At 41.1% G+C, this 21,217-nt stretch overlaps 3 protein-coding genes across 5 annotated transcripts; 2 read left to right on the forward strand and 1 right to left on the reverse strand.

Moving 5' to 3' along the window:
• Positions 1-910: 910 nt before the first annotated feature.
• On the reverse strand, positions 911-15,197 carry LOC119740975 (HCLS1-associated protein X-1-like). 2 transcript variants are annotated; one of them, XM_038216507.1, is made up of 6 exons: positions 15,036-15,197; positions 13,693-13,937; positions 11,429-11,604; positions 10,054-10,135; positions 9,660-9,799; positions 911-1,654 (listed from the first exon to the last, which is right to left on the reverse strand). In XM_038216507.1, exons 1-6 carry the CDS (start codon positions 15,137-15,139, stop codon positions 1,436-1,438), a joined length of 966 nt encoding a protein of 321 aa, XP_038072435.1. In that variant the 5' UTR covers positions 15,140-15,197; the 3' UTR covers positions 911-1,435. The 2 variants fall into 2 exon arrangements, with proteins under 2 accessions (XP_038072435.1, XP_038072436.1); XM_038216508.1 differs by lacking the exon at positions 15,036-15,197 and adding an exon at positions 14,717-14,815.
• Positions 2,104-5,980, forward strand: LOC119740973. Of its 2 annotated transcripts, none has more exons than XM_038216504.1 (2): positions 2,104-3,590; positions 5,269-5,980. In XM_038216504.1, the coding sequence occupies exon 1, from the start codon at positions 2,169-2,171 to the stop codon at positions 3,567-3,569; it is 1,401 nt and encodes a 466-aa protein (XP_038072432.1). In that variant the 5' UTR covers positions 2,104-2,168; the 3' UTR covers positions 3,570-3,590; positions 5,269-5,980. The 2 variants fall into 2 exon arrangements, with proteins under 2 accessions (XP_038072432.1, XP_038072431.1); XM_038216503.1 differs by having other exon boundaries at positions 2,104-3,586.
• Positions 15,198-15,398: 201 nt separating the features above from the next.
• LOC119740974 (reticulocyte binding protein 2 homolog b-like) lies at positions 15,399-19,873 on the forward strand. The gene is made up of 4 exons (XM_038216505.1): positions 15,399-15,906; positions 16,327-16,621; positions 17,151-17,615; positions 18,411-19,873. The coding sequence occupies exons 1-4, from the start codon at positions 15,812-15,814 to the stop codon at positions 18,951-18,953; spliced, it is 1,398 nt and encodes a 465-aa protein (XP_038072433.1). The 5' UTR covers positions 15,399-15,811; the 3' UTR covers positions 18,954-19,873.
• Positions 19,874-21,217: the final 1,344 nt, after the last annotated feature.

Below are 21,217 nucleotides of genomic sequence, written 5' to 3' on the forward strand. Positions count from 1 at the left end.
GGCGTCGCCAGGATTTTTTCTAGAGGGGGGCAAAACATAGTTTTCCCCAAAAATTCTTGTATTTCTCGACATATTCTTGATTAATCAGTTTTAGAGGGGGGCAGGGACATCTTGCCCCCCCCCCCCCATTAAATTTACACCACTATGACTTTGCGCCTCTTTTTCTTTTCTTTTTTTCTCCTTCCTTTTTAAAAACTTTATTTGCTTTTCCGGGGGGGGGGGGGAAGCGCCCCCCTTGCTTGCCCCCCCCCCCCCCCCGCGACGCCCATGCTCACGATGGGAGCCTGTCCTAGACCCTCAAACTCTGCTCTTCGCGCCTGTTTTCTACAGAGTATTTTCTCCTCGTCTTGTTTTTCTGGGCTAAATACGGTAGGCCTATCCGCCACCCACACTGGCCCGGGTTGAAAGCGATTCCCCGGCCCTACCTCCCAGCTCTCCTGTTTGGCCCGACGGTGCTGACGTGCGTTAAATGTCACGTTTCCCTGGCAAAATATTTGGCCACAAAACACGGTCTCCGTTCGGGCTATAAATACTCGAGTTGTGCCGGTGGAAGGATAGCATTTAAGTTATCCTACTGGGATATGCCCCCCCCCCCCTCACTCATGCCTACACTTCCCCGCTACCTCTCAAAATCCTGTCTCAATTTCCCAATCTAAATTTACTATCTTGTTTTTCCCTTTCCAAAGTCAAAAAGGTGAAGTTAAAACTAAACAGAAGCAAGTGTTCAATGGACAAACATTAGAGGGAATTTTCAGAGTAACTAAGATATGTATACTGATGCAGATCCGGAAAACTAATCCAGGAAGTGGGTCGAGAGTGGGTAGGAGGTGGATGAGTGGGGGCGGGGTCAATGTTCTTATTCCAATCTGGTAGGGAGATTTCCTTTTCTTTTTCCTTTTGGAAACTTGGCTAAAGTTCACCATAATTTATTTCAGGACGTGTTTATTTATTTACAAGTAATATACATGGCTACAGTAATACTTGCAGACACTTACATGTGTGTTTTCATACAGGAAAGATGAATTAGGAGGGATAATTTTTTTCAGCAGGCGGTCAAAACCACATCCTTTTGGCTAAAATCACACCTCAAGCTGGCAATATACGCTCACACTTAACAAAGTAAAAGCGATTTCATGTCAAAATCACATCCCCTGTGATTCCTCTTCCGACATGTCTGACGCCAACATTGTCACTCTTTGCACGTAGGGATGGACATGCCACACTTGACCGAATATGACAGGATTTTCTGACATGCCTGTTCCTTCACAACGGTGATGACATCATATTTTCTGTAAGTGTTGTTTAAGATGTTATCACTAGGTTATGTCTTAAATTTGTATAGACCTAAATATTAGTTTCCTTAATACTGAGCCTTTTTTTACAATCATGAATAGGCGACAAAGTGGTGATGATATTTATCACCATGCTCAAAACTTCACCGGCGACCCCACGACCCGAAGAGTTTGTCAAATATGGAGGCTGTTTTGTCCTGTCCGATTATTGCTCCGTCATCTGTAATTCTGTTCTTATCCCATCGTGGTCTTCTTCTGTCCGGTGTCAGGCTGGGTAGATCTGATTCCTCAGGATTGCTGCTTTTGACTGTGGTGGTGACGTTTCCATCGGCATCCGTTTCTGTACGCCTTTGTTCCACCGTCTGAGAGGAAAAAAAAGTACAATTTGGGTTAAAGTTTCACAAACATTTTACTGAAAAATTGACATATGTTCAAATATTCAAACTGTATGTGGTCACTCTACAACCATATGAGTTTGGTTTCATATACAACCTGTGTCGTGTCAACTTGTAATTAGAGTAGGACAGCATTCGCTTCTTTGGTCCTCGTGTATGGAATGCTACAGATGAGAGTATATCTCAGCAGTCCGTGGGTCTTTTCAAGTCTTCATACAAGCAAGTTCTTATCTCCCATTCTACCTCGCCATTACCTCCATTCCGACTCATGTGAGATTGTATTGTTTAGTAGCTAAAGGTATGCCACAATTGAAAGAAAAGAATGCAATTCCTGCCTGCGTGCCCCTATAAAAGGCCCAACCACAGGCATGCTCACCAGTGCATTTTTAGTGGCTATCGCGTGTACATTGGTGCGTTTTCACGCAGCGCTCTAGCCAGTCACATTGAAAGTTGGACCACGAGCGTGGCCAGTAGTGTAGCAATGGCAGATGAAGCCATATTGCATATTAACCCCTCGGAAGACGAGGGCCTAATGGGTCAACTGGATGACGAGTTGTCATTTCTCACGCAGCTACCAATAGCGGAGACTGCATGTTCATCTTTAAGCAAACCAACGCCACCGGCGCCAGCAGCTAAAGCCAAGAAGCGAACTGCTAAGCGTAAGAATATAGATCAAGCAAATTCATGTACGCTGAACGAGCCGCCTAGTGCCGCGAAGAAAACTAGCAGCGACGATTCGGACTTGCACAAAGCAGTTTCTAGCTTGCAGCAAACAGTTGCTACTTTGACAAATGCGTTTTTGCACCGCAGCGATTCCGGTTCTAGCCATTACGCTAACCGCTTTCCAACTGAGGAAATATTAAGCGAGGGTGAAATCCCTGATGATAATTTGGTGGCATTAAACCTTGCACCGGAAACGGGCAATGACAACGCAATTGTTGGCAATAGTTATGTACATGTACCTGAAAAGGGCATAGACACTTTCACTGAAGGTGATTTAGATAACCTGTTGTGCGATACTGGCAACCAGGATGACTTGCTGACCGAAATGGCGGCCTTAATTGAGGGTGACGAAAAAGAAAGTTCAGCCCTAAATGACCAATTGGCTAAAACAGTAAATGCACTTGCTCAAGGCAAGATAAAGCCAGAAAAACTAGAAGAAAAATTGGGCAAATACAACAAACCAAGCAACTGCGGTAATCTTTGCCTAACTAGAGTGAACCCTGAGATATGGTCAATCCTAAAACCCACAACACGTGCAAGGGATGTTAAATTCCAAAAGGTGCAAAGCTCTTTTGTACGGGCATCAATAGCCATCGCAATGGCCACTGATCAAATGCTAAAAGCCAGAAATAACAATGAGACTATTGATACAGCTCAGCTTATTAGAATGCTGGTTGACGCAATTGCCATACTTGGCTCGGGCAACGCCCAACTCAACTTGCGCAGAAGAGACAGTATCCGACCTGATCTCAACCAAAAATATGCGGCCTTGTGCTCATCGCAAGTCCCGTGCACTAGTCTCCTTTTCGGGGATGACTTAGTTCAGTCATGCAAAACTATAGTGGAGACAAACAAAATAAGTTCACAGATGTTTGTAAATGACCCCAAACGTCGTAATACTAGACAGTTTTCAGGCCGTGGATCATCCCACCGTGCGGGGGACTTTCGCTCACGGGGTTTCCCGAAACAGCATTACGGCAGCCACCAGAGGGCACCTTATTACCCGAGAGGCCGAGGCTACTATCGTCGAGCACAGAGTCAGGGCCAGGGTTATTACCGTTCCGGCGGCAGCAGCGGTCATGGCAGTGGCAATTACCACCAAACCCCAAGCCAATCCACCAGCACCGGGGCCTCGACAGCCAAGAAAACGGTGACCTAGCGGCACCATTACAGTTGGTAAGTGAGTATACATAACCTATTGCTGGAAGATTGCAACAGTTTATCCCTGCTTGGGAAAACATAACCTCTGATGAATGGGTGCTAGATACAGTTGCACATTGCCATATCGAATTTAATCGCACTCCGGTCCAGGCACATGAACCTAAGCTTATTCAATACTCTGACCCGGAGGCGCAACTGATTGACGAAGAAATTCAAAAATTACAAGAAAAAGGAGCGATTATCAGGGTCAACCCCTGTCACGGACAATTTTTGTCCGACATTTTTCTTCGACCAAAGAAAGACGGCTCAATGAGACTCATTATAAATCTAAAAGCTCTAAACAAATTTGTCAAATATCACCATTTTAAAATGGAGACCTTTGAATTTGCACTGACATTGATTCGGACAAATTGCTATTTAGCATCAATAGATTTGAAGGATGCATATTTTACGATACCCATGGCCCAGGAACATCAGAAGTTCTTACGGTTTCAATGGCGAGATAAACTGTGGCAATTTAAATGCTTATGCTTTGGGCTTGCTAGTGCACCTCGTATCTTTACAAAGGTCATGAAACCACTCACATCAACATTACGTAATGCTGGCCAAATTTCGGCAAATTATATTGATGATTCATTACTTATTGGTGACACATTACAGGAATGCACCAGTAACATTGCAGCTCGTTGTGCACTGACAAATGAACTTGGGTTTGTGATTAATCAATCAAAGTCACACTTTACCCCAGTCCAAGAATTGGAGTTTTTGGGATTCACCATTAATTCAGTAGAAATGACAGTGCGTTTACCGCCTCGCAAATTATCAACCGCGGTTGAGGCATGCCATGAACTCATAGGACAGTCGAACCCGACAATTCATTGGGTGTCACAGGTCATAGGAAAACTTGTGTCATGTTTTCCAGCGGTCCCACTTGGGCCTTTATATTACCGAAGTTTGGAAGTGAGCAAAAACATCGCTCTGAAAAAATGTCATGGAAATTACAAGGCCAAAATGCCTCTCACTGCAAGCAGTAAGTCCGATTTGCAATGGTGGATACAAAATTTACCATATAATTTTCGACCAATATTACCCCGTGTAACAGACATCGAAGTGTTTACTGATGCTTCCCTCATGGGTTGGGGAGCCTCTTGTCCAAAGGCTAACATTCAAACTAATGGCCGTTGGAATTTGCATGAAGTAAGGTTTCATATTAACTATCTAGAACTCCTTGCGTTTTTTTTTTATGCTCTAAAGTCATTTCAAACTGACATTCAGATCAGAACTGTGTCCACTGCAATGGACAATGTCACAGGAGTTTCATATATAAACCACATGGGAGGTTGTCATTCAGCTGAACTGAATGACTTGGCCAGACAAATTTGGTTTTGGTGCATCCAACATGACATTTGGTTGATTGCACGCCATATACCTGGTGTACAAAACACTTGTACAGACACCTTGTCACGATCCTTTAAGGATAATCTGGAATGGAAACTAGATGCCAATATTTTTAACAAAATCATATCAACATTGGGTGTCGCACCAAGTATTGATTTATTTGCGTCCAAAGCCAATTATCAATTTAAGCCATTTGTGTCATGGCTGCCTGACCCAGAGGCAGTTGCATGTGATGCGTTTACAATGTCTTGGGCGAACGAAATATTTTACGCATTTCCTCGTTTTGCTGTCATTGACAGGGTATTGCAGAAAATCGAGGTAGACGGAGCCATGGGAATACTTATATTCCCATTATGGCCAACCCAACATTGGTTTCCCAGAATGCTGCGCCTGTTGATAGCTACGCCAGTAACACTACCAAAGACATACGGGTTGTTGAGACTACCACACGATCCACACAGTCGCCATCCACTAGAGGGCCGAATGACAATGTGTGCTTCACTCTTATCCAGCAGTCGCTCCGATCAAGAGGATTTTCGAAGGAAACTATTGACATTATCCTCCAATCATGGAGACCGAGTACCAAGAAGCAATATGCATCATCCATCGAAAAATGGCTACGTTTCTGCACTAAACGGGCTGTCGATCCAGTTCATGCGACTGTAACCGTGGCAATGGAGTTTCTCACCAAGTTAGTTCACTCTGGGGCAAAATACAGCACTGTTAATACAGCACGGTGTGCATTGTCATCACTGCTTTGGTCAACGTCTGACAATAAAACAAAGTTTGGTAGCCATCCTTTGGTTATTCGTTTTATGCGAGGACTATTTAATTTAAAACCTCAGTACCCTCGTTATTCACATACATGGGATGTTGGTATTTTACTTCGATATGTTAGTAAGATGGAACCATTACAGTCTATTGCATTGAAACAATTGACTTACAAACTGATTTGCTTATGTGCACTTACCACTGCACAGCGGGCTCAGACATTGAGCCTATTCGACATATCTAACATGAAGGTTAGAAACAAACAAGTTTGTATTAAAATAACTGATTTGATTAAAACATCTAAACCGGGCAAACCTCAACCACAAGTTATATTGTCAGCATACCCGCATGATAAAAGTGTATGTGTTATGCGAACCCTCTTAGAGTATCTGAACAGGACAAGAAGTTTTAGGGGCTCCAAGTCAAAATTATTTTTAAGTTATACAGTGCCGCATAAGGAGATAGGCACTGCCACTGTTTCCCGTTGGTTAAAACAGTCATTAACTGAGGCGGGCATAGATGTGTCCGAGTTCAAAGCACATAGTTTTAGAACTGCCTCAACCTCGGCAGCCGCCAATAAAGGTGTACCCATTAACTTAATTTTGCAGACGGCAGGTTGGGCAAGTTCAACAACCTTCGCCAAGTTTTATAACAGAAGTGACAGTATTTTATGCTCAGAAGGAGCACAAAGTCAGTTTTCTCAGGCAATCTTAAGTCAAAAATGATTAGCCGAGCATATGTTGTGTAATAAAAATGAAATGGGTCAAGGAAAGTTTTATTCCATTAAATAGCACGGTAAAGTGCTGATTCGACTCATGAAACAAGTGCCAGTTTAAATATGGATTTATACTGAACATCGTCAAGAGACAAAGATAGTCTTGATTTGTTTATAATGAAGTGAATACTACTTTAGTCAAAAGACAAATTAGTCTTGATTTTGTTTAAAATGAGAATTATACTGTGTTCGGTTGTCAGAGGACAAACTAGAATTTAACTTTGTTTATTATACCGTGTATTGCCAAGAGACAATTTAGTCTTGGCGTAAAAGTGTGTATAATGAGATTTATACTGTATGCAAAGTCATGTACTTTTGTCAAGAGACAAATTGTTTCGAAATTATTAATAATGATGAGCTAGAATAAGCTCTAGAAGTAGAATGCAAAAATAAAATCTAATATATCCGATAAGGAGTACTGCAAAATTTCTCTGTGCAGTTTCTTGTTTTAAGGGACTTGATTAACATTACACTGTCCCGCTTTAAAGTCTCACGTGAGTCGGAATGGAGGTAATGGCGAGGTAGAATCTCCCAATTAAACGAGTAAAGTGATGTTTAATTAGGATTCTACCGATACATTACCGTAATGAGGAGTCACGTGACTCCCACCCAATGTGCCCAAGCACAAGTTTTGACTCCGTCTCTTTGCTCAACCCGCCCTAGTATACGGGACCAGTGTAATTTGTTATAATTACTTTAAATCACTGGTGAGCATGCCTGTGGTTGGGCCTTTTATAGGGGCACGCAGGCAGGAATTGCATTCTTTTCTTTCAATTGTGGCATACCTTTAGCTACTAAACAATACAATCTCACGTGACTCCTCATTACGGTAATGTATCGGTAGAATCCTAATTAAACATCACTTTACTCGTTTAATTGGGAGATTATGCATCTTAGCCTTCTCTCCTAATTAACTTTACTGCGTTTAATTATTCCTCACATGTTAATTTTGTTTGTCTATCATTTTTGTTGTTGCTGATACAGCATTTTGCCATCTTGTCATCATATTAATTGCCGCTGTCATCAGCATATGTTCCTTGTCTCGTGTCAGCTTACCCATTGTATTGCCCCTGTTTGTTTGTCCTGTGTTGTTTCTACCGGCTGTTTTCCACAAGCTTCTGCTTATTAAAACAGCCCCATGCTCTATTTGCTTCTTTTATTTTGCTGTTAATTTGATATTTACTGCTCGCCTTAATGGTTTAACCCTTTTCTCTAAAGTTTGTAACTTTTTGTTCATGAAGCATGGAAATAAATGTGAAGTAGAATTGAATTGAATTGAATTGAAAAACAAATATGGCACAACAGACTTTTATGACAGTGCTGTATCTTTCTAAGCAGCTTCAATGCTAGCTAATTTAGACAGTCATTATCCCAATGATTTGCTACTGATTAGTTTATCCTTGAAAAAATATCATAAAACATTATGGTCAAATTACAATTTCTAGAAATGTCTTCTCTTGAAATGAGATGCTTTTTCTTAAAGTTTGGCAAAAGTGGTGCCAGACTAGCAAAGTTCATTTTCCTCAAAACCCCACGTACAAACAAGTTGAAACTTTTTTTTACTTTAAGCTAAGAAAGTGTCCTTCCTTTGATGTCTTTCGAAAGACCCTTAAGACATATTTATTTGATTGAGATTCATGTTTTCATAATTTTCTTGTTAATGTTCAGCATTTTTTTTTTTTGTGTGTGATTAATTTATTGTTCAGCGCTGTGAAACCATCTTTGAGTAAGAGCGCTATATAAATGACTTTATTGTATTGTATTATTGTATTTAAAGAGAAGACTCAAGGTAAAGTCATTCAGGCTATGGTGAGTCAGCATCTGCATCTGTTAGCTACTGTGAAAACTCCATCTACATGTAGTGGATTTCCAGCAGAGACTCCATCTACATGTAGTGGATTTCCAGCAGAGGGAGTATGTCACAACCACTGACATGTTTTATAAAGCAAATATGGATCTGTCTTAATAAACAAGGGAATTACAACTAAATTGTGTTCTGTTGCTAAATTAAATGTGACCTTAAACATTTGAAAAACAACTTTGTGTCCAGGAACCTACATGTATGTCAGTAGAAATTAATGTCAAGACTTTGTGGTGTAGATAGCATGTTCCCTTCGGCCTTATGGGCCAATAGGGAAAAATCTGTATTCAATAAAAAATATGAGCCTGTTTTTGAGTCAAAGTGCAACATGACTTCAAGCCTCAAAGGAAATCTGATTATCTGAAAGAACAGTGAGCTAAAATTAGGACAGCAGATGGAATGTGTCATGCTAGAACGAGTCAGATACCATAGATTCAAAATTCTCGACCAGCCTTCCACCCAGCTCATGATTAGCTTTAAAACCCCAACTCCCCAGGCCTTTTTGCTAGGATGTAGCCTCAATCATGCAAAATCTTCCAATTGGCCTCATGGGAAAATAGCATATAGCCTCAATCCTGCAAATTCCTCCATTATTTCTTGAATATGGTCCATGGAGGGGTGACTGAATCCTGCAAAATCCTGTCAATATGTTGAGGCTTGGCCAGTGACATCCTGGAGCAGTACGGAGGATTTCAAGCATAATCCAGGCCTGTTTTATTGCATGGCTGAGCAAAAACAACACAAGGTCCGACCCACGACCTTGATAAAGTGCATCCTACGAAATTAGTAACGCACTTTTGCCATGTAACCGCAATCCTGCAAATTCCTCCACTTTGGCAAAGAAGATTTTGAAGGATTCAGGGCAGCTAAAGTTAATAGCACATTTTGACCTTCACAAACATATTTTTATTAATATTGAATGCTAAGTCCAGCCTGAGAACTTTTGAGAAAAATATCTAACGTTTTTGTTGTTTTAATGGTCTCACAATCTTTTTGTCTCACAATATTTTGTCTCACAATCTCTGGAACAGCAACAAGCTGTGTTTATAGTGTTTATAAAAATAAAGTCATTGGCAAGCAAAATTTGGTATTAAAATGTATATCTCCCTGCCACAAAAATCAAAATATTCATGATTTGCTTTCGAGCAAAACGTTGGTGGTCTCCCTTCTACCATTTAAAGACACCATCAAAGTAGGATACTGCGAATATGGCAAAGTTAGTGGAGCACCGAGCATACAAGAGATCACAGGTTCGAATCCTGTTTGATCTCGTAATGACTAACCCCGTCTTGCTTCCTGATGGTCTGGATCGAGATACTCCTGAAGTATGACCTGGATGAGGGTGACTGAGCAGGGTGATCAGGCGGGTTGGCCTCTTTAAGAATCTCGTCCAGTTTCCTTCCTTTCACTTCATCATCCAGATCTGAAAGGTCAAAGGTGGCAGGTAAAGATCACTAGGAAAAAGATCTTGAACAGACTCCTGGCCCAGATTAAAAGGAAATAACGGAGGGCGATTTAGGTTGCCATAGGGGTGAGTAGCCCCCTCATGTGTACAAAAATACCCTGGACCACAAAGCAGCAGACAAAAACTGTATAGTGTTCCACCTGTTCGTGAGGGATAATGATGAACAGGCCACACTAATTAAGAAAATAGATCAAAGTGCACACTATGCCTACCTCTGTCTTTCTTGCATGATGGCGTAGATGGTAGGGTAGGCACGGGCCAATGCCACTTTGGTTTGTTGTTCCATAGAGAATGCTGAAGGAGAAAAGGAAATACAAGACAGGTCCAATTAGTAATGGACTTGTGCATGTACAAATACCCCCCCCCCCCCAGCCCTGACAAAAAGAGCGAGAGATATGAGAGGAAAAGTAGCCTTTGTCTTAGGGACCTTTGGGAACAGTTTGTTGGCAAATAGGAGTGAATAAACTTGTACAGAACTGCATGTTTTTCGGCACAAATGGTCCAAGTCTGATCTGGATCCTTCATAATCAGCATCAAGTTTATAACTGGCAAATTATATTCTTAATTCTTTTAACAAAAGTGAAAGAGGACTAGTTTTTGACCTTGACCATGCAAAGCCCCCGGCGTTAACATCCAATTAGCGTTGCAAACAAGTCATCACAAATCATCCATCAACTCAAGTCACCATCAAGTCAAGTGGCAAACTATTTAAAAGAATTTTGACAAGTGCTTTTCTTTGTCATTGCTAATCCCCTGTTTGTGACCCGATTGATTATTTGGCTTGCAGGTTATTTTGGGGTTGAAACTCAAAAAATAGCATGGGTGGTTCATCTTTAACCTACCCTTACTGTTTACGTGTAGTACTACAAGAACACAAACTTATGCATCTGAATTTATGAACTCGGCAGTATTCAAAAACTGAAACATGCTTGAGAAAAAAGTTGAAAGTGCTACGTCTTTTTGACTTTCTACCATGATACCCTCTAATATATGGCCTCTCTGTGGTTAACCCCTTGCTTGCGCATTGTAAGGTGAATCAATCCTATCAACTTTTGGTTGATTTGTGGTTGACTTGTGATTGTCTTGTGAGTGTATTGTGATTGTCTTGTGATTGAGTCGGGATCGGCTTGTGGTTGACTTGTGGTTGAGTTGTGGCTGACTTGTAATTGACTTGTGATTGACTTGTGATTGACTAGTGATTGCCTTGTGATTGAATTGTGTTTGACTTGTGATCGACTTGTGATTGCCATGCGATTGCCATGCGATTGCCTTGTGATTGCCTTGTGATTGCCTTGTGATTGACTTGTGATCGCCTTGGGATTGCCTTGGGATTGGCTTGTGATTGCCTTGTCATTGCAGTGTGATTGCCTTGTGATCGACTTGTGATTGCCTTGTGTATTGACTTGTGGTTGAATTGTGATTGCCTTGTGATGGACTTGCGATTGACTTTTGATTTAATTGTGATTGACTTGTGATTGACTTGTGATTGACTTGTGATTGACTTGTGATTGACTTGTGATTGACTTGTGATTGAGTTATGATTGACTTGTGATTGACTGTGCAGCTACAATGACCACCACATCTTACCCATGACTGTGCTCCGTCCTCGGGATTGTCCTCCTCGCCTTCCAGATGGTCTGGTTTGATCGCAGTCAATGCCGAGGGATGGCCACTGTCTGGATGCTTCAGCATTTCATCTCGTGGAGTCCGGTGCCGAGACGAGGGTAGCGCCGGAGATGCCTCCTCATCTATTCTTGAAAATGCTGAAATTTACAACGAAATTCACAGAGAAAAATCAGTTCCTTTGAGATGTACACTTGTAAGCATACTTTGTAGAGAAAGTATGGTTTGTGACATCTGGTTATATGAGTGAATACATTAGCCTAGTTTTCTTTGCTGTTTTGGCATAAGTATGTGCATGTAATTTGAATGGAAAATTGGAGCAATATCAGGACCTCTGTTGGATTTGGTTTTCTTTTTAAAGCTTTCAAATTACAGATGATAAACATCCAATAATTGGGAACTTAAAAAATGAATACAAGATGAATGTGCCAACTCTTTACAGCTGTACATATCATTTATAACTAAACAATTCACTCAGATAACATGTGTGACCTGTCATCATAAAAAAGAGCTCAAAGTCAGACTTTGTTAGAATTCAGATAATTTGTTCATTTGGATTCTACAAAACAAGAACTTTCCAGGTATCAGCATGATCAAGGGTACTGAGTTCAGTAATGGAAACACAGGCCATCAACTTACTTGAAGTTGTAAAACTGATTCTCAAAATAATTTAGATATCCTCCAGTTGTCAAATCTGTCAATTATGGAAAGTTATGTTCAGAAAACTGTAACTGCAGTACAACTCAGTGTCCTTAAATTTCTCTAGAAATTCCTTCTATCTTGGAAAATCCTCTCTCCAGGCAGTATTCTGCTGTTCAAAATGATCAAGCACTTATTAACTGAAAAGACATTCTGAGGAAGAAATATTTCAACACACAGACGAATAAAAGAAAATTCCAACTGTAGACCGTTTTAAGCCAGCCCAACCCAGGCTAACTATTATAAGACTGTCTTAACACTCAGACTGTGTCATTGCAATGGTCCAACTTATAAGACTGACTGACAGCCAGAACTTTTAAGACCGGCTAACGAACCCTAACCCCTAGGCCTTTTTTGCTAGAAACCATCCTCAATCCTCCAAAATCCTCCTCCTCTTCAAACACCATTCATCCGCAATCTTCCAAAATACTCATGTACTTCAACACCATTAATAGATTCATCCTCAATCCTCTAAAATCCTCCTACTTCTCAAACACCATTCATTCATCCTCCAAAATCCTCCAAAACTGCCAGGATGATTTTGGAGCATTGAGGTGGGTTAGTTAATTAATATTGATTATTGCACTCTGACCCTAGTATCACTGGTTCAAATGTCATTAGACCAATATCTCAGAGACCCTCTTTTGTTAAGCGTCCAACGAAGACTACAATGTATTTTGAATACAGATTACAAGTACATGAGTACATGTAGTCTAGGGGCTAGACCTTGCATGGTTTGATATGCGGTAACCTGTCGCCGCGATAACCCGCTGTCGCGAGAGGGCACTATCACGACCAACCAAAATCGCCCATTTGCCCAAGGACTTGCCAGTAGCAACGTCTAGGGTATCTCCTGAAATCTCTCTCCCCTCCCCCCCCCCCCCCGAAAAATGGGGGAAACTAGTGTGAATGCGCGACTTCTGCAGGCAATTACGGTCCATTTTCAGTCCCACATACAAAAAAGCTGACCAGTGAAGTTGCGCAAAGGTCTTGCTGCATCTATTATTGTACTCTAAGAAATTTGAGAGTTTGCTTCAGAACTACTATGAATTTGTTTGAATTGCGCGCTGCATATATTAGGCCAAACAGGTGCGCGCGCATTAAACAACCAACAGGTGATGTCCTAGACGTTGCTAGGACATCTCCTGTTGGGGGAGTCAGGTTGGCGTAGCGGTACTTTCCTCGCCTTCCACCGCTGTGACCCGGGTTCGAATCCCGCCTGGGTCAATATGTGGATTGGGTTTTCAGTCCCTGCCTGATTCCGTGGGTTTTCCTCAGAATACTCTCCTGGGCTTTTCCTCCTACCTCTAAAACTGTAATTTCTTCACATTGTCTTCTCTTTACTGGGCCCCATGGGAGATCAGTGGATTCCACTGAACGGGCTACCCAGTTAAAATAATAAATAAATAAATAAATAGATATTGGTTGGTCGTGATATTGCCCTCTCGCGACATCAAGTTATTGCGGATCAAACCATGCAACGTCTTCCCCATAGACTATAGTACATGGCACACCAACTATAAAATTACCTGATGGTGGAAAAGTGCTCAGACCAAAGTTTTTGAACATCTCCTCAAAATGACGAAACATGTCCTGACTCTCCTCTTCAAATTTGAAGAAAAAGTCGCCGCTGGAAGGTGGGTGGAACCCTCCCCTTTGACCTGGGTCAAAGGTCGAGTCATCCTCCATGTCTTCTTGTTCACCCTGACCAAAGTGGTTACCAAAGAACCCAAAGCCTCCAGGTGTGTTGAAGACGTCATGGTCGTCTGAATCACTGAAATATCCACAAACAAAATTGGTAATTTTTATCTTTAAGTGTTGCAGAATTTGTTCTGAAAGTTTGGTGTGCAGCAAGAACATATCACACAGGGGAATTTTTCATCTTCTTTACTTCAGTACTGCTCCTGGATACATGCTGCTGGAAGCATACCTGTCTGTTAGGCCAAATAAAAATAAAAATATGTTGAGCATCCTGCCTTTTTGAAGAAAAAAAAGGAAGCGGGCGGCCCTTTTTCCTCAAAAATGGCCGCCCGACCAGGCTATTTTTCAAGATGGCCGTTAGTTTTTTGTTTAAATGGCATACCAGCTTTACATGGACCACATATGCAACAGACAAAGAGGCCAAAAAAAAAAAAAAAAATTCTTTAAAAAAAAAAAAAACGAGGCAGCCTTTAAAAAGGAAGCAGGCGGGGATGCTTAACATTTTTTTTTTGCCTTATATTTGTTAACTGAATTTTTAGTGGAACAAATTGTCTGGAAATTGCGCTGTTTTTTTTTTCTTCAGAGTAATTTGCAGATAATAAGAAATACACCCCTAAAAATCAAATCATCTGGCTACACCGTCGGAATCGCAAGCCTTCGATAACGGGCTACGGAGATAACAGGGTGCCTGTCACAGTCACTGTTATTACATGAACGCAGAGTACTGCATGGTTGAGAACAAAGAAATGCAAAAGAAATAGGGATTGCAGAAAAAAATATTAAAGGGAAGATACAACATTTGCAAACATCAAAAAAGGAATTGATCAAATTATCACGAAATACCTTCCTTACTGGATTGTTAGGGAATTACAGTCTGAATCGTCCTGTAAAATCGTAGCCGAGTCCTGATCTGCTGACATTTTCAAGAAAAGTTGTATTTTTCCAACGCTGGTCGGCCGACCAGCGTTGGAGTTAGCCCCACTAGTGTGGCCGTCGGTATGCTGCGCTTGGGTTCAGCGCAGCATACCGACGGCCACACTACTAGTGGGGCTACGCAAGCGGCAGTGTCAGTGAAAATTTCATCAAGTTTTTACCCACTGACATGACTGACTTAGCACAAAATATAAGCCAACATTCAAATACTTTTTAAAACAAAATTAAAAACTCTTACTCCTCCATGGATCCTCTGGGACCATATGTCCCGAAAAAGGAACGAAAAATGTCGTTAAAATCCATTCTTTGTGTGATTCTGTGAACACATCTGTTTCTTCGCATACGTAACCACGCAAGGTGATTGCGTTGGTTTGTACGTATTTCAACTTAGTCTGTTCCTCTGTCCACTGCTCTCTTTTAATCGCAGCAGCACACTGGGAGCTAGACAAAGGTAAAGCTGAAAAATGTACGGCTGTTTGAGTTTTGGCATATCAGCAGGCAGTATTATAAAACAAACATCTAACAGTCGTTTGTCGAGGGCTTTCCCGATAATACGTCATTCTATTTTTAGTACAGCATGTAAACAGATTCTCCTGGAAAAATCTGTAAACATCGCGGCGGCGCGCTAGCGGTCGATCGCAAAGCGGGCTGATGCAACTTTTCGAGGGAATGAGAATGTCTCCTAACACGTGTAAAACCACGTCAGATTAGTTTTTATTCCACGTGTCAAGAATGTATTGGTTGTTTACACCAAATAAACGTGTACTTTGGCGAGCTTTTGGCATAAATTTAAACTGTTCCTCTAAAAAAATTACATTTTCTTCAGCCTATACAGTGAACAGACACATCACGATAAAGTCGCCCGCCGTTCACCTGAGTGGTTTTTAATCGCCATCTAGCGAGTTTGAGCATCAGTTACTGTGTCATTTACGCTCGACTAATTATCAGACGGACCGCGTTTGTCATCTTAATTTCAAGTTGTCAAACATTTCCCGCACGATCATCAAGACAGCAATGATGTCGTCTCTGAGGCTACCCAAGATATGCGCCGTGGCGCTCCTGCTTGCTGCCGCGGGCACAGACGGCAGGATTCCGCTTCATCAGTCTGGGTGAGTCAAGTGTATATTAAGTTGTAAAAAAAAAAAATGAAAGGTGTTTTATTGGTATAAAGTTGTTCATAAAGTTGTTTCACTGAAAGTCTTAGCCAGTTTTCTGCATGTTCGATGTTGTAGATATAACACACAAACTGGGACTTGACTTCATTAGCTAGTTTAACGATTTATCACGAGCGAGGTTTCATTTTCCAATCTTATAATATTTGCTTATTTTCCCACACTTGTTTTCTGTGAAAGAGAGCTGCAATTAACCTATTGTTATTAAACAGTCCCGAATCCTCTGATGTTCATGATTGTTCACTCACCTGAGCGAGTTAAGGTTAAGTAATCAAATGGACAGGCTATATTGAGCATTGAAATTGAATTTGAATACAAAGCAGGATAGATTAAATCATTGTTTATTAATTCACACAGTTCAAGTTGCAATCAACCAGCCAGCAACCGACCAATCTGCAGTGTCCGCTCTCCATCATCAGCACAACTGATGAACTCTTTCTTCCGAGAACCTTGGGTTGACCATCACGACCCTTGGCATGACCCCTTTGGCTGGGGTCACCACTTCCTTCCCATTCCATTGGGTATTTCCCATCAACCCTTTGGAGCTGGACTGTCAATTCTGGGCCCTAGATCCCTTTCGGCTGACAGGACTCCAAAGATTGGCTGTCAGAGATGCCAAGACAATGCTGCCAAGATGAACAAGAAAGGCATAGTAAGTCTGAGAATCTCTGAGGATTTGAGGGATAAGGAATGAAGAAAATCAGGGGAATCCAAACAATAAGGCAATAAAAATCTGTCTTTTTTCATTTTTAAAGTCACAGTGGGGGCTATCTAGATCAGGGGTGTGAAATCTCAGCTTTAAAGCTGATTTCAGCTTTTTTTGTTTTGGATTTCAGCTTTTTTTCAGCTTTTTCCCTCACTTGCTGTGTACAAAAGTATAGGAGATTTCCAAAGTTCACTTCTTTACACCTTTTTTCAGCTATTTTCAGCTATTTTTATAAGTGGTCGCTCACACCCCTGCTAGATTTTTGTTATTAACATGGTCATGACAAAACAGTTTCCATAGTTTGAAAGTTTAGACGTTTCATGGTGATTGTGATGTAACAGCCTTGCGTATTTCTTCCTTTTTTACTCAAGCCAGAATGAACTTGCATATTTTAGTTCAAATTACACTGTTTCAGGTTAATTTAAGGAACTTATAATTTTTAAATTATCCATACTTTTTTTATCTAAATTTACAGCAGAATGAAGGCCCACGTCAACAAAAGGTCGATCCAGGTTGCCAAGGACAAGAATCTGACGATCAATGGCATGCACAGAAAACACAAGATGACATCAAGAAGGAGAGACAACAAAAGTGGAGGGAAGAGCAGCAACAGCAGATGGAAGAGCAGAGACATCATCAGGAGGCGAGGCAGAGGATGCTGGAGGAGGAAGAGCTCAAGCAACGCCAGGAGGAGAGGAGATTAGAAGAGGAGAGATGGAGGCAGCAAAAACGACAGCAGGAGGAGGAGGCCAGGAGGCAGAGACAGCTCTGGGAGGAGGAAGAGCTGAGAATTAAGAAAGAGTTGAGGGAGAAACAGGAGCGGGAGGCAGCGGAGAGGCGCATCCAGGAGGAACAGGCAATGAAACGGAGAAGGATGCAAGAGCAAAAGGTGGCCGATGAGAGGAAACGAAGGGAAACAGGCTGGAATCATCCAAGCCAGGTAGGTGATAGCCCTGCAAAAAAAAGCATTGGCAATCCTAACCTTAGGACTTGACATATGGGGCACTGTACAGGCAATTGCTTCCAGGCAATCTCCGAGAAGAAAACAAGGCAACAAGTTCTTGATTTCTGAGCATGTTTCTATACTATAAGAAAAATGTACTTTAGCTCGCAAGGGTTCCTTTCACTTGTGATTGCATGTGACTACATTTGACTGCCTCTGTGAATGCCTGTGAAAATTGTCCGATTGCCTCTGGCCCTTACAAAGATATTGCAAGTCTCACTGCCATGATATTTCTCCTAGTGCAATTTCTCCTGGAGAAATGTCTCCAGAACTCTCTGAAACTTGAGTGTATTTTGCTGTTGTTCATGTTGTACTTCATGTGTAAAGAAGTAATATTATTCTCTTGTAGAAAAATATAAAAATAGATCTGAAACTAGGAAAAATTACTTAGTGCTTAAAAATGAAAATTCAATTGCCCACCTTTTTCTGAACCGGAGATATACCCCTGCACTATCTCAACTCAAATTGATCCATTTGTCTTTTGAATTCAGATAAATAAGACTTGACAAACAAGTATCAATCGTATGTGACATAAGTGGACAAGAATGACTCAAAATTTTTCGTGACAAGATTAGTTATTTCTTACCTAATTAAAAAAAACAGGCACAACACTGCTTGACTGCTACTCCACCAAAGGCTTTTTTGTCAGTGCAACATAAAATTGCACAATCTGTGGTTGTCAGCTCAAGCTAGATTCAAACAATGAGTAACTCATGTCTTGTTTATTTTCAGGGAACGAAAGACAACATAAGAAATCGTCACGGGAGCTCCCATCAAAACCAGCATCAGCACTTCAGGAAGATCGAGGTGGCTTCTCTGGACCTCCCAGGTTACACACCCGAGGATCTGTCTGTCACTACCTCGGGCAACAGGCTAGTGGTGGAAGGGAAACACGTCTGCGACTGTCATGAGCAGTGCACGGAAAAGGAGTTCAAGCGTGGTTTCGAGATCCCTAGAAACATCGACCCGACCAGCCTAGAGGCGAAACTCGTACAAGGCGGGCGGTTGACGATCAGCGGGAATCAGTACAACACCCACGTCCAACCAACTGGCGATTTGAAGGTTTCCGTCGAAGGAGATGGCTCGTTCTCGCCGCGGCTTAGGAACGTTGACCCAACGTGCGGAGGGACAAGGACAGGTTTCAAACTGAAGAAGATGAACAGAAGGACAGGGAAAATTGTTGAAGATGTTGAGGACCTTGTGCAGGAAATGCACGTCAGGAGGTTTGAAGATGAAGTCAATGAGGATGGGATTACCATGGAAGTGGAATATTAACATTACAACAGCTCGGACGAAAAACGACTCCAAAATTTCAATGCCCAAAAGTACATTTGTAGCAAATCCATGATACTGATGGCTGCTGGTCCACAGGCCTCTTCCAGTTTTTTGTCTATCACGCAATCTTACATCAAACCCTGTGAACAAAATTGTGCAAAGTTCACTTTCACGAAGCGATGATTTGAAAACTTGTCCTCATAATTTGGAATCAGAAAGGACTAATTCAGGTCTAAGTTTTGATCCCTAGTTTACAAGCTCTTGGATACAAAAACAATTAAATACAGTGATAGAATAGCTTTAACATTTCTCCAACAAAACCAGAGGGCTTCCGACCACTTTGAATAATGTATTCTAGTTCTAGGCGAAGGACTCTTCACAATTACAATTTACACATAAAATTATGTGGAGCTTTGGACACATTGTGAAATTTCCCAACTACTTGGGCTGGGATAGTAGTCTGGTGTTACCCTGTCCCTGCACTTACAAATTAAAATTTCTTGCTATTTTGGAATACTTCAGTATATTGAGCACACTGGTTGTGTTACAAGTGATTTTATATGTTTATTTGCTTACCTCTTTTTTAAAGCTATGTTATAAAATTCATGTTTTTATTTTAAACTTATATTGGAACCATGAAGGTGATATTTCACATGATTTCTTACTTCATTAGAATTAGAAGTAGCTATAGAGTAGAGGTTCTTGTTAAAGCCAAAGAGAAAAAAAAGGTTTTTAAAGTATTTGTAAAAATATCTTGTTACAACCAGAAGTCTATTCAAAGAAAATCAATTTGCAAACTGTACGAATCAGTTTGAGTAGTAATGATGTACAGTATGTGCAATGAGTACAAGGGCGGATCCAGGGGGGGCCAAAGGGGGCCATGGCCCCCCCCCCCCCCCCAAAAACGAAACCAATTTTTTTTTTTAATGTGACATCGCAATAAAGGCAGGCAATGAGTACACCACCATCTTTTCCTCAAAAAAAATTGGTTAAAGTGGTCAGAAATTGCCTCAGATCGCACCACAGAGCATCTAGAATCCAGAACCCATCTAGAACCCCACGCCGTAATTTTTTAGACCCACTTTTTTGGGGGGACCAAAATTTTTTTGGCCCCCCCCAAAATTGTGTTCTGGATCCGCCCTTGAATGAGTAATGATTATAAGTTTAAAAGAAGTCTCAACTAATTTCAAGAGGGGACTATATGGCATATTTATTTAGGTTTCTTAAAATTTTCTACCCAAAGACTAATTTTTAAGTTTAATTTCACAAGCAACACATGTGGGACTTGTTCTTTTTATTCCCTTTTTGTTTATAAAAGAAAATTCCGAGATTATTCAGCATTTTGAATAAAATTGCTTTATATTCTAAAATTTACAATGGGCTCACAGAATTCACAGCATGTAGCAACTCAAGATACCATTTCAAAAAAACTCCCCCAAAAAAGAGATTTCATCTAGAAAATACTACAGATAAATGGCTGTAATAGTAAGAGGAAATTAGTCACTGTCTGACAAAGATCACACACCCAAAACACTCCCAATTCTGACAAATCTAAAACCCATTTCGCATGGGGGCTTAAAATAAATGTCTCACTTTTCATCCTAACAATAATATATATATATAAAGGTTTCCCATCTTAGAACTCGGGCTATGGGGCAGGGGCATGCAAGTTTTGGGTTCACAAAATACAGATCACTTTGATGAGTTTTCAGTTCAAAGTACATAGGCAACTGCATGTTATGCATGCACCCAGCTAGACCCAGTACCTGGGGCACTAGAACTCCTTTTTTCTTCTTCCAATTTTAACTTTGGTCAGACGACCCAGTTTCCAACAAAAGTCACAATTTTGATAAAAAGGATCTAGTGCCCTAGTTACTGAGTCTAGCATGCACCCTTTTCGCAGGCTTTTAAACACATTTTAAAATTTTAATTAGCACACCACTAACAGGAATCACTGCTCCACCTTCCCCCAACAAGTAAACAATTAATCCCCAACTACGCCCGAATCCTTGAAACTATTACCCATATTCACAGCATTTTGATGGATTTAGGGCTGTAGATAGAACAGAGCCCGTATCACATTTATGGGGCTTGATGTTCCAGATTTGTGTACAAACACCTTAACATTTTGTTAAAGTTGCATTTGCCATACTCTTCAACAAATTTGTATGCTTTCCCCCGACCCAAAAATCTTCTTTTTCGGTCACATTTTTTTAACGTCTGCAGCCCTCTGAAAAAAAGGTTTTGTTTTGGGCACAAACAGA

This window comes from Patiria miniata, unplaced genomic scaffold (assembly GCF_015706575.1).
Source record: "Patiria miniata isolate m_02_andy unplaced genomic scaffold, ASM1570657v1 HiC_scaffold_5, whole genome shotgun sequence".
Taxonomy (NCBI): domain Eukaryota; kingdom Metazoa; phylum Echinodermata; class Asteroidea; order Valvatida; family Asterinidae; genus Patiria; species Patiria miniata.

Excerpts from the sequence above, each read along its gene's own strand:
- LOC119740974 (XM_038216505.1), top strand. The coding sequence starts at position 15,812 with ATGATGTCGTCTCTGAGGCTACCCAAGATATGCGCCGTGGCGCTCCTG. Across the intron at positions 15,907-16,326 it reads ATTCCGCTTCATCAGTCTGG|TTCAAGTTGCAATCAACCAG; the intron begins GTGAGTCAAGTG and ends TAATTCACACAG. Across the intron at positions 17,616-18,410 it reads GCTGGAATCATCCAAGCCAG|GGAACGAAAGACAACATAAG; the intron begins GTAGGTGATAGC and ends GTTTATTTTCAG.
- LOC119740973 (XM_038216504.1), top strand. The coding sequence starts at position 2,169 with ATGGCAGATGAAGCCATATTGCATATTAACCCCTCGGAAGACGAGGGC.
- LOC119740975 (XM_038216507.1), bottom strand. The coding sequence starts at position 15,139 with ATGCGAAGAAACAGATGTGTTCACAGAATCACACAAAGAATGGATTTT. Across the intron at positions 10,136-11,428 it reads AGGACGGAGCACAGTCATGG|CATTCTCTATGGAACAACAA; the intron begins GTAAGATGTGGT and ends TTTCTCCTTCAG. Across the intron at positions 9,800-10,053 it reads ATCATGCAAGAAAGACAGAG|ATCTGGATGATGAAGTGAAA; the intron begins GTAGGCATAGTG and ends TTGACCTTTCAG.